This window comes from Mixophyes fleayi, chromosome 5, assembly GCF_038048845.1.
Source record: "Mixophyes fleayi isolate aMixFle1 chromosome 5, aMixFle1.hap1, whole genome shotgun sequence".
Taxonomy (NCBI): domain Eukaryota; kingdom Metazoa; phylum Chordata; class Amphibia; order Anura; family Limnodynastidae; genus Mixophyes; species Mixophyes fleayi.
In genome coordinates this window covers 82,114,372-82,130,522 of record NC_134406.1, presented here as the reverse complement: position 1 = coordinate 82,130,522, position 16,151 = coordinate 82,114,372, and the positions used below count along the sequence as shown (strand labels likewise).

The 16,151-nt window shown below is 36.1% G+C and overlaps 1 protein-coding gene across 5 annotated transcripts in view; it reads right to left on the bottom strand.

Annotated features, from left to right (window-relative positions):
* ULK4 (unc-51 like kinase 4) overlaps nt 1-16,151 on the bottom strand; it is a 572,842-nt gene that overhangs the window by 400,805 nt on the left and 155,886 nt on the right. For all 5 annotated transcript variants that reach the window (XM_075212480.1, XM_075212479.1, XM_075212478.1 and 2 more), the window contains one exon: nt 3,543-3,704. In XM_075212480.1, coding sequence (XP_075068581.1) covers nt 3,543-3,704 — 162 coding nt within the window. The remainder of the gene's footprint in view (nt 1-3,542; nt 3,705-16,151) is intronic.

The following is a 16,151-nucleotide window of genomic DNA, read 5'->3' as shown; positions in this document are numbered from 1 at the left end:
TATGGTCACATTTTAGCCATTGGCTCCATGAAAATCATAGAAGGTGAAAGTCAGTGTCGTGAACATAGAGAACTTACGTTACTTATGAGGGTTAACCCATCACATAATTGTGCGGAATAAGGCCTAAATCATAACTACAGTGTAAATATGGTTTATTAATTGACTCCATTGATGAGTTGAGCGAGTAAAGTGTAAAATGTGAAGTCAAAAAGTCTGTTGTATGTGTATTCAGGGACTCTGCACATCCCAGTGTGAGAGGATAGCAGTGTCACCTATGGCAGTTTCAAAAAGCCCCTGCTGTGAGCTATATCCTGACAAGTTAGTTTTTGGACAATGGAATAGACTTTTCGGAACCACTCAGCAGGGTGTCTGGCTCAAAGAGGCCATGAGCTGACTTGGCTATAATTTTATAGAGACAAAAGAAGTCAGTTTTAAAATATGCCACTTAAAATCAATAAAAGTAGTGATCAACCTCAATAGTATGATGAAGAGCTGCTGATATGCCAAATTAAGCATTCTGCCACACAGAAAAGTTAAGGAAATGAATGTAAGCTCTACAAACACACTGTATTTAGGTGTGTTTGGTATCAAAAGATGGACAAATTCATAGGGGATTTATTAATAATAAAACAGGTCTGTGTGACACTCCACAGAAAAGTTAGGTCACATAGTAGAAATGGGTAGTAAATAAGACCACATGCAAATGGTGATTGAAAAACGTATCACAGACCACAACCCCCAGGAGGTGAAAATGTGTAAAGGTGTCTTTAAAAAGCTGAGACCAGTTACAACAAATTGTCAGTCTTTTGGGAAAATCAATCCACATTGATAAACTGTCCATCTTCCTAGACATTTTCCCATGTCACAGATTATGAAACTCATGTAAGTGATACTCTGAATGTAACCCCTTTTATTTTAAACTGTTTTGCGTGTGTATGTTAAATCAGTTTTTTATTAATTGTTTTTCTTTATATCTGTATGCCTGGTACTTTTGTATTTTAAATCTATAATTTAATATGTGACATCCTTGATACTCTAACAAATCCATTAGCCTGTTAAGAAGAATATCGCTTGACCAAGTTACCCCTTTGAATGCTGGTGTGTGATTTGTTGATACATTTGATTAACAAGCTAAGTGTGTGCTTGCATTTACATTTGTGTAACAGTCTACAGGTGTGAAGAGTTAACCCTTTGTTTGGTGGGGGGGGCCTTGTTAGCCTGTGGCAGCTAAGCTAACCCCACTGTAAATGTAGCTGGTGAAAGACTTCAACAAGTTGCTTGTATGAGTTGCTGTTTTACCTTTACTTACTGTTATACATTTTATCATGAAACCATACAAATAGAAGCCTTGTGTGCCAGTATATTGGGGTCATATTACCTGTAATAGATGGTGGCAAACCTGAAGTGTGTGGGGGTGTGTGCGCTGTCTGGGGGTTCTAAAAGATGATATCTCTGCCCTATATTACATGACATTTTTGTGCTATACATAACAATATACTGTGGCTTCACAAGGAAAATGCTGACAAGCAAAGTAAAAACTGAAATAGGAAGTTAATTAGTAGGTATAAATCTTGGAAAACAAAACATAAAACCCCACTGTAAATGTAGGTGGTGAAAGACTTCAACAAGTTGCTTGTATGAGTTGCTGTTTTACCTTTACTTACTGTTATACATTTTATCATGAAACCATACAAATAGACAGAACCAGGCCAGCACTGAGGGTGCTTCTTGCATTTTTGCAAAGAACAGCAAAAACCAGTAATGTTATTTTGCAAAACAAAGACCAGACTCACTGGGTTCACTGGGAATTACCGTTTTACAATTTTTTGCTTTAGCCAACAAATTGGGAATTGTTTTGGTAGCATACTGGAATAAACATATATTTGTAACGGTAATAAAGAAAAACAGGCAAAAATTACAAAACACTTTTCTAGGTTCTGTGGAAGGATACATTCCCACAAATACGCCAAACTCATTAATGTTCCCAAATCTTTAATTGTCATTCTCATTTTCAGTAGAGGTATACCAAAAACAAAGGATTTAGTAATTATTATCTTCCTTTTTGTTAGTTAACCAATAAGGAATTTCAGGAGTCACCCTATAAGTAGATCTGATAGTAAAATGGTAAGCAAACTATTATTAAAGTCAATTTGAATTTACTAGAGCAGGCTATCAGAAGAAGTCTGATTCATGCATCCTCTGCCCTCACCTTGCCTGCCAATCATTGTGGGAACATCCTAGTGAAGTCTTAATGAGAAGTAACATGATTTCTTACTCGAATGCAGAAGTACAATACATTATCTGTAATATCTCAGAGGGAATGCCAGAGGGAATGTCTCCTCTCCATTCAACTCTTAGATTTGAGGAAGGGACCCATGCTCACTCACTAGTAGTAATAACACTGAGTATACATTACATTTTGACAAGATTTTTAATGATTCTCGGATCTTTAAGATGATATTGTGTTACTTTATTTCCATATGGGTGAGTATATCTTCATAAAGTCAGAATTTAAACAAACATTTATTTAGTTTTAGCTACTGTTCTTACTGGGGGTACATTAATGTAAACAGATTTTATGCTACTGACCCATCCACCTTGCAGCCATATAGGTGACAATTGTTTGGTTGCCGTTATATTTCAGTCATTATATTTATGCTACATTATCTATGGCTCTTAATCCGTTTTATGGAACAACTGGCAATGAAACTTGAAGTGGTAATCTGTATGTTTCTAACCACAATTCATTGCTCACATTTACCTTCTTATATAGAATACTGCCAGTACAATGGCTTGGAGCATAACAATTCCTATTTTTTTAAATAACAATTTGTATCTAATTAAAAATCTAATTGAAGACGATGGTCACATTATTGTAGTGCTTAACACAGTGCTGCACTGCTTTGTGTCCCTTTATTTTCAGGGCTGTAAATTAAGGTGCCAATAAGGGAATGAAGACTTAACAGTAAAGTGTGAGATTATATGTAAGGGACTGTGGTAAAGTGCAACCAATTTCGAAAGGAAACACAGCCATTTCCTTGCATGGCATTTTTGTATTTTTTAGTAGCCTAATTAAACAGACTATGCAACAGTAGGACATTTAATCCAAACATGTAGTCAATTTTCTAACACATTTTTAGCAATTAGCTACACTTCAGTAGATCATGTATCTGTGTATTGTGTTCACCTCTGCAGACACTGAAGCTCATCACATCTTTGTGAACGCAAGCAGCATGTAAATGCCCCTGGCACTTAACCCTCCTTACGTTATCACAATTGTCAGTTTCTGTATTAGTGCAGGAGACCAAGGCTGCCAATCCTGAAGTAAGGAAGCGGCATGCCAGGGTCTATAGAGCTTGAACTCTGAATCCATTGCTGAAGATAACATTATATTACGTATTCGATAATGACATATCAGTACTGACAGAAATTGGTAAGTTGTTCAGTTTGATAGTTAAAGATTAATTTGAAAATGTATGTGTGTTTGGATACCTCTTCTACAGAAATAAAATGTATAGAGCCAGTAGCATAAGCTTACATACCGATATGGCAGTTATCCTAAGAGAATCAACTGTTGAATGGGTAAAAAGATACCAAAGTGCAGGTCCAATCTCCCCGGTAATGAATCCTTGAACATGTGAAGTTATTGTTGTACAGACATTTTCAATAATTTTAGCAGTCATATGATGAATGACAGGCTCTTCCTAAAAAAAATGAAAAAGAAGAAAATTACTGAAACAATGTATCATATCACAAAAGCTTTATTTTTAAAGAACAGGACAAAGATTCCCAGTAGCCAATGAACCATCTGTTGAATTACCTCACCACAAGAGTTTAATGTACTATTTCACAGTCAAGCTTCATTGCAAGTAATATAATAAAAAAAAACTCTACCCAGATGTTGTACACATTTTTCAGACATTAATGCAGCTATTCACTTTTTTTTTATATCAAACTATAATATGTGTGATTACATTAAATGTAAAATAAGTCAACATTTTCAAGTCAGCATTTCAGAGCGGTAGGGTTACAGTTTTCAAGTATTTATTCTATTTCTAGCTGTTTTCTATTTATTCACATCTCTGCCAGCTTAGTTGTGTTTATGTGCACTAAGAGGATAGCATTTTGCTTTGACTGTGACATCATAATTGCAGGGCTCCTGTGGAGTGAAACAAAAATGCAAATATTTTGATGTGCTGCTGTTCCTCTGTTGTTCAAGCACAATAATAGGTCTGAAGAGGGATTACAAGACACATACAAAAGCATTCATGTTAATCGGTGCTCTGGAGAAAAAGAAATATGCATCACAAATACAGTATATATTGGATTTTTATTTTTTTTTACATTTGTTAATACTGATTTATTTTCTTCTGTTAAGCTCTTCTGCTACTTTAAAAATACCATTAATCAAACATATGTTTAATGTGTGTACTTAAAAAGGACACAATTATCAAGATGGACTGCTAGTCCACATTCTGAACAAGAGGATGGCATCACTGAGTGAAATCAGATGCCTTTTGTGACCAAATGGAATACACCTAATACACAGTGCCCAACACACAGTGGCCATCATTTAATCGCTATGCAGTGAAGTTAACTTTTTATTAAGTTAGGTGTACAGGACTTTAATTTCAACATTTAGGGCCAGATTCATTAAGGAACGTAATTCGCCAATATGTGGCATGCCCACAAATGGACAATACGCCAAGTACATCCAATTCATCTTCGAACTCAAAGGTCACTTATGACAGGCTACAATCTCATTGGAGGAACGGAGGACAGAGGGGGCATATGCAGGTAGTCTATATACAGTAAGAATGTGCGGAGATCGAGCACATACAGCAGAGTCTGATTCAAGCTTTGGGCATCTGTAAGGTACGTGTTTTTCAGTCGTATCACTCGCACCAGCTACAGGTCAGGTGTAAGTGGTGAGCGATAATGATAACAGTTGCATAGGCATGCTAGAACATGTGTTTGCAGTCAAAAGCAACTATAAAAATGCATTTTATGTACAGTAGAGATTAATAACATCCTGATAAACTTATTTCATGAAAAAGAAAAAATGAAATAAAAGACTTGTTACAGCTTTTTTTTTAATGTTTTTACATGAATGACTATTATTAACAGATGACAATTTAATATTTTTTTTTATAGATTCTGCTGGGACTTTATATAATACATAATGTTAGTATCCTGTTGAGTGTTATGTCTTACTCATACGACAAGTGCAATGTAAGCAGAGTGTACCTAGACCCATATTCAATAAAGAGACGTCTATTCAGATCCGCTTGTAGTTAAAAAAGTGTGTGTGAATGCCCTCGATTTACGTGTTTTTTTGTTTTTTTTTAAATTCACATTAAGTTTGTTTTGCAATGAATCAGGCCCTTAATATTTCTGTGCCGTGATAAAAAGAAAAACAAAAAAACTGTTATTTTACATATGTTGTGAATATGTATTAAACTTTTATTTTCCAAATATGAATAAAGCCATATACTTCAATATACTGCATTTCATATACTGCCTATAGCCATAGAACTGCTCCAAAGGTACAATGCAGTTCTGGTATGCTACTGTACTAAAACATCATGCTATACATTAGAATACCATAAATGCTGATCAGATGTGCAAATGTCTGATTGTCAAGGCACTGATGTTTCTGTTCTACAGATCATGTGGGATAAAGGCTACTCTATTATGATACACCGGTACAGTATTGCACAAGTTTCTACAGGCACACATAACACTTATTAGATATCATGACTTAGACAGGGATGTGTAAATTAAGTTCAGCTGACCAAGTACAATGTACATGGCGAAAGAGTCAGTTGAAACTGCTTCGGTATCTTTGATCAGTCAATTTTTATAGGATGACATAATGGTCATTGTACTACAAACTTATTATTTTACCAGGAGTAGCACATTATAAAGACAACCTATATCCATTTCAGAGACATCACATGGGAGCTTTGAAAGTAAGAAGACAAAAATAAAATGCTGGTGGCCAAAACGCTGCCCCGAAAGTTGCAATTTTAAAGAGCTAATCAAATGTGAGGCAGGCTCATCTAACCAGTGTACAATGTAAAGTCCATACTAAAGACTTACAAAACAAAGAACATTCTACTGACCTGTATACAATAGAGATAGCAGTATGCATACTATTTAATACAGTCCTTATGAGCCCTATAAAATGAGGACCCTATTTTATATACGATACAGACTACACTGATGTCCACTATATAATGAAATGTAAATTTGTATAATATCTGTTAAATGCAAAACACACTGGCTATCAGGTCACAATGCAGATCTCACTGGTAAACTAGTGGTTCTGCAATTTATAGTGGTCAATGACGTGTTATGCAATGTATTTAATATAGAGTGCCAGAGGTGGCGAACAATATTGTTATAACTATATTTAAAAAGTATAATTCTACCACATAGTGCATAATAATAGAAAGTGTATGTTAAACTCAATCTACAGAACAGGAGAATTTGTAAAGTACAGATCACAACCTGGCCACTACTACGCAATGCAAATATCCCCATACACTACCATTCTGTTTTAAAGTCATTTTATAAGTTGGATTGCACATGTAGCCATTGCTAGTTGTCTACCTGTTTAAATAACATTGTCTACCCATATGGTGCTCTACACTGGTTAAGCAGCAATGTGAACAAACATGTGTACCTACTTAACTGGCTACTGAGTGTTGTGAAGAGATGGGACTATAATCACCATTTCCCATTCGTCGCTATGAACTTGGATCATTCCTGTGGTACCAATTAGACCTGTCAGAACTTTTATTGCACTCACCGAGTTGAAATATATATTGCCCCTCTGAGTGGGGAGGATGGACAACAACCGTTCATTCTTAAATATAGCCAGGTAGGCTGCACATGGACCGTTCATTCTTAAATATAGCCAGGTAGGCTGCACATGGACCAGTTGGAATATATATGACAGCTGCAACGCTGTTTCCTGTCAACCCCCGCTTCCACCATGAGGACACTAAGTTTGAAGCAACTAAAACTCCTTACAAGTCATAAAAGCATGAATGAGGTTAAAAGAAGGAGTTGCACTTCATCAACTAGAAGAAAGTATTGTGTTAATTAGTTTTCAGCAACTATTGCTTCCATCTGGACTCTGAGCGATTTTTAGGATCCCTCTCAGAAGCGGAGATTACAATGTGGAGCTGAACATGCATCCCACTCATTTTCAACCATTGGCCAGCTCTCAGACACTCAATTTGAACATGTTAAAAGGACCCTGCAATGGAAGTTCTTTTATTTTATTATTTTTTGAGGTTTTACCGAGCCTGGTCTTACAGATTTGACTCTTACCAGCTCGTTCAGGATACCTGCTCTGGTTCCTACGTCTAGTTTGCATTATGCATCGGAAACTCTGCTCCACTAATTCATCACACCATTGGGAGCAGTCTGTGGTACTGTCCGCCTGGTGAGCCTACAGGAGTAGGGAGACTGGGGTTCAGATCCCTACCACACCAGTAGATATTATGTGACCGAGCGGCATGTGATCATCAAGACTTCAGGACCAGAGCTACAGCTGTGTCGCAAGCATACAAGTAGGTTTATAGGAACAAATTGGCTGGGACTTACTTTTAAAGAGCTTGGCCGGAGAATGTCATTATAGGAAATATCTGGCAGAACCAAGTAACCAGTTACCTGGACATCTGCATCAGGACCACTTTGTTTAGAAATACAACTGGGTCAGAAGGAAACTTCATACAGAGTACTGAGCCTCAGCATGGTAACTGTGAAGGATCATTAGCCACATATTTTTACAATTTGGCCTGAGAACTGTTCAGCTTGACCCTGCTACCAAATCATGTTCATTGAAAGTAATAAATGCTTGAGATAAATTTACTCAGAGGTACTGTAGGGAACTGGAGACATACTGAATGTTGTTTTAATTGTTCCATATTATTATCCTAGCATTTGTTTTACATTTGCTTCTGTGCATTTCTGTAATAAAGCTACTGTTGTATCTGTCATCCTTCCTTGCCTGTGTGATTGAAGAACTCCTAGATAGCAGGGTCACCTAGTAGGCTTAAGTCTTAGCACCCTGGTATCATCATAGGTGTATTAAGTGTCCTTATCACAGAACTTCACTGGGTTGCTTCTTCTAACTACACAGCCAATGCTCTTGCTGCACACAGTAGATATGACAGATACAGGCAGCATGAAATATGCATGACATCAATCAGTCTCTGCCTTATTATCATGTTAGCTACAACATAAAAAACATAGAAATCATTAGCTAACTATAAGAGATTTGGGGACATATAATTCCACATTATATAACACATAATTGTCATAAATGAGTGGCTAGAATGGAGTAAGCATCAAATAGAAGATAGGAAAGACTATAAAAAAAATGATCTGCTGCCACTTTAATAGACACATGTGCTTATATGTTAGATGCAGCCCTAATTGCCTTGACTGTGTGCTAGAAATTATCTTGAATATAATTTGCCTAGAGCAAAATACGGAAGGAGTAAGAAATTATTAACGTTAAGACATTTATTGAAAAAATCTCCAGTTAGTGTAACAAGAGATTACAAAGCCAATCAATAAAATATACCCTTAAAATAATGTGTGAGCAGTGCAAGGTAATTATCTACTTCCTTTTCATATAAATCCCTCATACAACAAATGCAATCATTTTGTTTTTAATAACGATATTTTTCTGTAAGCGGCACTAAACCCTACTTATCTAACTACCTTGTATCTTCTTGAATAAGAAAATATGTTTTCATTGTACGTCTCTTTACTTATACATTTATTGATTAGTTGGCACTACAATTAAATAAAAAGAAAGAAATGCACAGTTCAATTGAATGACTCGGTCAGACAATCCTATGCACTACAAGAAAACAACACCCTGCAGATTAATTAGACATGTGCAGCAAGGTTATCAGTATAAACTAAACGAAGGGAAGAGAAACTTGACTAAACCAATATTAAACAAATTTAAACCTGGTAACTTTAAAGTTTACAAATAAAGTTTATAATATGACTATAAGCAGTACATTATACAGTTTGATAGAGTAGTAGAATTGGAACCAAGTGGTGAAAAAACAGAATTGATAAAACGATCATTATGGAATGGTGAATAAATGTGAGAGAAACTAGGGAATAAATATGCAAGAAAACACTGTTGTTGGATCACATGTACAAAACACCCAGATTTAAATATTAGAAATAAAGGTTTATATAGCAGAGTGTAATGAAGTTTACAAGCATAATATAAAGATAAAGCAGACTCTTTAGTAAAGTGATTAAATATGCACTAAGAGACAAGTGAAATTCTTGCTATAGTGTGAGCTAGCGTCTGGTGGCAAAATTGAGCATGTGCTGTAAAAATAAGATATAATATTTTCAAGAGCCCAGTGGTTGGGGAGAGTGGGTTAAAAATGGAACTTTTTCAAGACAAAGGTTTTGTATTTTAGTAGTAAAATGATAATGTGCTGATAAATAGACAGATAGCACTGGGGAAGGTGAAAGGGAACCCAAATCAGTTGTCATGCTCTATAGGCCTAAATCCATCTCTGCTGTTGATATAGTATTCAGTATATTATGTCTATACAGAAATGATGGAATTATTTAAAAAATAAAAATTATTTATTTACAGCAAATCACAGGCAGGAGGCCAACAGAACCCCACAATTTAATTTAATACCAGCTTATCTTGAATTACAAAAGTATTTCACAACCATTATATATTATGAATTACATAAGGTGTACATTACCTGGCTGATGTCGGAGCATCATGGTTAGGTTTACTGAATGTTCTAATAACTTACAATGTAGACTTAATCAGGGGAGTTTTAAATTCATATTTAAAGTTTAATATTCAATGTTACAATTTTTTCTGTCTTGTTTATTTACTTGACAAGAGTTCCAGAAATCACAATAGCTATGTACTTGATGATGCAGAATGACCCGTAATTCCTGTTCCAGCACTGTCTGCTATTCACACGAGCAGCAGTGTAAACCACATCTCATTAAAAAGTAGTAAAACAGCCATCTCTAGTTACACCCCTGTCTAGTGCACGGTCTATTCCTCTGCAATATATCCTTACCGCAGTTCAGGGTACCACTCCTAGGCTTTCATTTCCTTCCTGTACTTCATGACCTTCTGTGCGTCCTCTTCTATTCAATCCATCATCCAAAATTTTCAATTACTGGTAGTTACTTGATAGACTAAGAACTTACAGAAAGATCCAGATACCTTTCTGAGCTCATACACTACACTTCAGTCATCACTCTTTTCTTCATATTTCCTGTATTTTTCACGAGAATGTCTTGTTTTCTACTGTCAAAATGGGTTTTAGGGCATGGACAAAGCAAAATATGGGCAAAGCTGTGCAGAGGGATGCATATAGTTCCATTTTATTCCTATCACAATGTTGTGAAATCTGTTAGCTTTAGACATGCAGTTATTATCATTTATTTATATAGTTCCACCATATAAAGCAGCACTGTACAGAGAATATTTATCATTACCGAATTGTTAAACAACATTGACACATGCTGTGGGTAAAGATCCATCCAGCACAGTCACTTGTTATTTATCATTCACATCAGTCCCTTACCCATTGGAGCTTACAGTTCAAATTACTTATCATAAAAACGCGCACACTTGGGTCAATTTTAGTCAGCAGCCAATTAACCTAACAGTATGTTTACGATTGGATGAGATTAAAACTACCTTCCAGTTAAACTTTACACACACACACACACACACACACACACACATATACACCAACACACACCTCAAATTGGACTGTCAGATGCTTTGAATAACAAGTGACTGTGCTGGATGGATCTTTACCCACAACATGTGTGAATGTTGTCTAACAATTCGATAAAAAATTAATGTGTTGTTTATAACGTATGGCAATCGTTAACTGTGAAAAAGATTCCCAAAAATCCTAAATTTGCCCACTTGCAATCAAGAGCAAAATGTAGGACATGTAGAGCACAGTCTACTACACAGACTCTTGTCTCGGCTCTAATTTTGTAGGCTTTTAACCAGAGAAATGGTAATAGGTTTGGATCTGTTAACACATTTCTAAGTGAGCGGAATATTTTAAGCAGGAAAGCTTCACAGTGTAAAGAGACGCTTTAAAAGTAAAAATTAAGACACAAACATTTTCAACCACACAATAATGGACACCTATTTGTCATGATAATGATATGGACTAGTATCCATCAAGTCTGCTTCATTCAACTTGGTTTACAGACTTACAGCTCATGTTTGCTATTTTTCCCGGCTTCTTATAACTATATTTGGGAAGTACTTTTTGACAATAACTGAACATACTTCAACGGAGTTTATCCTCACCCCACTGACAAGACATTATCCCAAACTTACTCATTAGATTAGAAAAGGGATCAATATTCTAACCAACTTCATTTGAAATCCATTGCCATTTGTAGCAGACAAGTATTTGTTAAAATAAAAGTTTGAATTTATACTTTATTCAAACTCAAATTCCCAAAAATGTTTTTTTAATAATGTGCATTTGAAAAAAACTAGTATTAGTTTCAGCACACATTTTTTGTTCTTTTGCGTTAACAAGATGATTAAATATCTCTAGAACATCAGTAGTTTGGGTAGCACTAATTAAAGCTCTTGTAAAGATTTGAACAGATGTGACACATCTTCCGAATGCACTGTAATATTACACAGTAATTGTGTTCAAGTACTCTGAAGCTTAAAGTGTAACTGATCAGCTCCTTTCCCGAAGTAGAATCCGGGAACCGCACACTGAAACAAGTGTTCTCTTGACCAGGTTTGCTGTTGTCTACACACAATGATTTTGATAAGAAGTGGGAACCAGAAAACGTGGATGAACTTGGATTAGAAAAGGCTAAGCAACACTGCCCTATTTTATATTTACGTTTATTGAATATGTTTACACACTTATTTCATATGCAGAAGAAATATCCCTCACTAAAGTTTAACTTAACCTTACTACTGTGGCTTGCTTGACTATAATGATATGAATGTTAACTGTAGTTAACTGCAGTGAACAATCTCATCTAATGTAAGATTTGTACACTGGCCCCACTACAGTGCTGTAACCCAGCCTCTGCTGTGAAATAAAGTCCAAGCTTAAATGTGAGTCCTTAAAAGGATCCTCTGGTGGACCCAAAGTCAAACAGGCCACCATAACAAAAGTGACTTTACCCCTCCCACCAGCTATCATAAAATAATTAATATAATAACCAAATTATATAGATTGTCCTGGTATAAAGAGTATTTTCAACTATATTTTGGATCGGATAACTGAATTTACCTGTGGACAGTGTATATCCTAGTCGGACACTAACTCAGAAATTTTTTATAATTCAGATGTCTCATTTTCAGCAGATTTGAAACTTAAGGCAGAAATTCCAGGTTCTACCGATGTGCATGCTACATAAATACATATGTATCATTCTGAGTCATCTATAGGTAATCCTTTCAATTGTATATCTCCCATTCTGACCATCGATTAAACCACTATGTGCCCTGATAAAAACATTTTACCAGACTTGTTTTAACTGGAGAAGTATATTCAAAATTATTCTTGTACTTTGTGTTTTGATAGGAATTGTCTATTATTTTCTTAGTGCTTTGTCAAACGTATAATTGGATGAACGAAAGTATATTGGTTAATATTGTTTTATCGTGCGATTGCACTCAGTATGCCATGCTACACGTGTCATGGCGCGATCACGCGGTAAAATACACACGCACACACTCGTACTCTAACATTTAGTTATTTATATAATTCATATTGGTTCCGTTTTACAGTGATTTATGAGCAGATAGTATTTAGTTTATTATTAGTTTATATATTATGATTATATGTACACTTTAGTGTTATTTAAGGTTCAGGTTACAGGAAATGTGTCCTGTCTGGTATCATTTTAATCCCCTATTCATCAACAGTTGTCCGGTTACTTCGCCGTAGAGATCGCACATTGCACAAGTGATACTGACTGTAATGTGTAAATAGACTAGCTTAAACTGGTTTCTGGGCGGGAGAATCATCTGGAATGTTGACCCTCAGCCTTGGAGGGGGTTGTTTGAACTAGTCTATGACCTGTTTACACTGGACCCACCTGAAGTCTGGACCTATAGAAGCAAGCTACGTCATCTGCATTGTTTTCTCTGTAACACTGAGTGTATATAATATAGCTGTGCTGGCACTGTCCTCAGTCTTCACAGACCACAGTATTCTGGAGTGAAGTACTGTTCGCTGGTACCAGTGGGAGCGCAGCTTAGCAAGCGCATGCGGGCGCGGTATGTATGTTTCTTTTTGGTATTGGCTGTACTGTATTATAATTATGTATTGAACTGCTAAATTTTGCATCTTCTAAAATAACTTACTTTGTGCTTTGGAAACCCAAATCTAGATTCGACAATCATTATTGGATAGTGACAAAACGTGCATAACAGCTTCCTGCCTTTACTGTAGAGCAACCCTTCCACAGGTATAGGTCAAGTGGAAATAGTTTAATTTGTGCTTTTGTTTATAGACTTACTCATGAACAGGTTAACTGAAAAGCTTTTTTGTAACATAGATAGATATGTATATATGCTAATAACATCCATTCAAATAAACTGGTTCTAGTGAAAACAAAAAACAAATGAAAAATGTCAGTTTGGATTGCTACAACAGATCCATTATTCTTGCCATAAATACAAATATTGATGGACAATGCAGGAACTTAAAATAATGTTTTTGAATGATCAAAATCAAGTAACATTTGATTGCGCAGAATAGAAAATCAGATTGGCAGATTTGTGCATGAATCAGGTCCAAAGTTGACCTGAAAGTGCCCCAAGTTATATTGCAATCCAGTTCTATAGTCTGACAACTTGTGGAGGAGCAGACCGGCTGTTGTCCCCCTCCTCTGTCCATCATCGCAGGAGTCGTGTTCCACACAACAGTGCAGTGGCTCAGTATGCTGCTGGCACCTGCACAGGTTATGAGAAGTGCACACATATACACAATTCAAACATTGGCATGTGTCCATCTGTGTGTCGTGATCGCACATACGTAGACACAGAGGATTATGGGAGCCTGGCACTCTACTCTTTCTTGGTGCAATCCCTGGAAAAGTGTTGCCCCCACATATTAAATTTGTTTATAACCTGCCTGCCAAACAATATTGGGCATCTCTCCAAAAATAATAATCAGAAGTTCCCCTCCTTTACACCTTTGTATTTCTAATTTTATCCGATGAGACATTTTCTTATGTCTCTCTACTCAGTGGATGTTCAGCGGGAGCTAACTCTATTCGAGGGTATCTGTCTGAAATCTCCACTGAGGAAAGAAATAATTTAATTCTTGTACAATCTTTTAATTTACATAAATATTATTGCCTCTTAATATAATGAAAAATAAAATGTACCCCCATAAGTTCATTTAAATTATTGTCCCCATAATCAACAAATTATGATTGTCGTAATAATAAGTCAATGGTGTTACATCTTATGTTCTGTATTGCAAGATAGCTCAAACAGCATGTTTGTTTTTTAGTTGCCTATGAGAAACCAATCTAAAAATAAAAGCCTGTCTGAGAGGAGACATATATCTGGGGGTCTCCTGTGAAGGATACCAGGCAACCCTGGGTTAAAGGTTAGTAAATTGGTAAAATATGTGTTTGGTAACTTGCTTAGTTATTTAAGTGTGGAGAACTGTGCGCAAAATGTTCTGTACAGAAGATTTTAATTCTACAATATCTCTTTTGTAGAATTCTGTAACCTACAGAGTTCAGGGTTGGAAGAGACAAGGGGATTTTTTACTCGGGTCATTTTCTGTAGGCAATGCATTAAATTCATTTCAAACAGCACTTCTCCTGCTGCATGCTGATCTAAATCCACAATTTCTGGACAGGATCCTTTCATTAAGTGTTTTTACATTCCTGAATGTACTTTCTCTGTTCCTCAGCATACACCTCTTTTCGTTCTTTCATCACTCCTTACTACTGTGCAGTGTTACAGGGATAGTCAGCAATGAGTTCTGGCCTGTTCAGAAAATAGAGAATGAGAAGAAGCCTCTCAATCCACAAAATGTGTTTTTCTCCCAATGACAGCAATCATATAAGCCAACTTTGCATACTACACTTCTGCTAAATTTAGAAAGTTCAGATCAACTCAAGAGATGATGTATCCTAAATACCGCAGACTCCCAGGGACATTTTACCACCTGTTGCGGAGTTTTTCAAAATTACTGAGCACCTGGCATTCAATTTTAAAATTCCTAAAGGAGAACATAGCCCTACAATTAGAGGGTATGCATAATAGAATCATGTTTTCCAAAATTAATTTTATTTAACTCCTTAGAAACTTTCCTTCTAGAAACCTTATCAATTCCAGGAGATGGCTAAGCCTAAGATATCTATCCATAAATAATGAGTGGCTGACTTTGATAATGGATTTACCAGCACAGAGATTGCCTGGATAAAAACACTAGATAAGGGTTATCCAACCACAGCTAAAATTTAATACCATATTATGTAGGCTCTCACAGTAGAAACTTGCCATGAGCTAAACATCTGGGGGAGATGTAGCAAATATAAAAGCATCTTGCCTAAAATTAAGCTGGTTGACTCACTTGAATTAAAAATGCCTGATATATTTGCAGACTGTTGGGTTGTTTGTTTATTTCTATTGTGGTCAATAGATATAAACCCTATATCTCTTCTATCTGATCTATCAACTGACACAAGTGCCATTTAATATCTGTGAAATTGGTATTCCATTGTATATGCAGACAATTATGACATTTGATACATGTCAAAGATCCTTCACCTACACATGCTTTGTTCAAAATATACCTCTCCCGTCCCACTGCCATATAGCATGGAAGTGGTTAGGCCAGTGGAATATACTTTGCTTAGACTGAATGAGGGTTTTGTAAACCAAAATACACATCAATAGGTCAATGACTAATTCCTGCACAAGAACTCCATCCACACATAGCTAGATAATGCAGAAGTAATATATACTCTTTCACTGTGACCTCTGAACCCAGGCCCCACCACACAGGACATAGTTGTAGGCCCTCGAAGATTCTAAGTACTCTCCACAACCAAGATACACTATTATACATAGAGAGGAAAAGTAT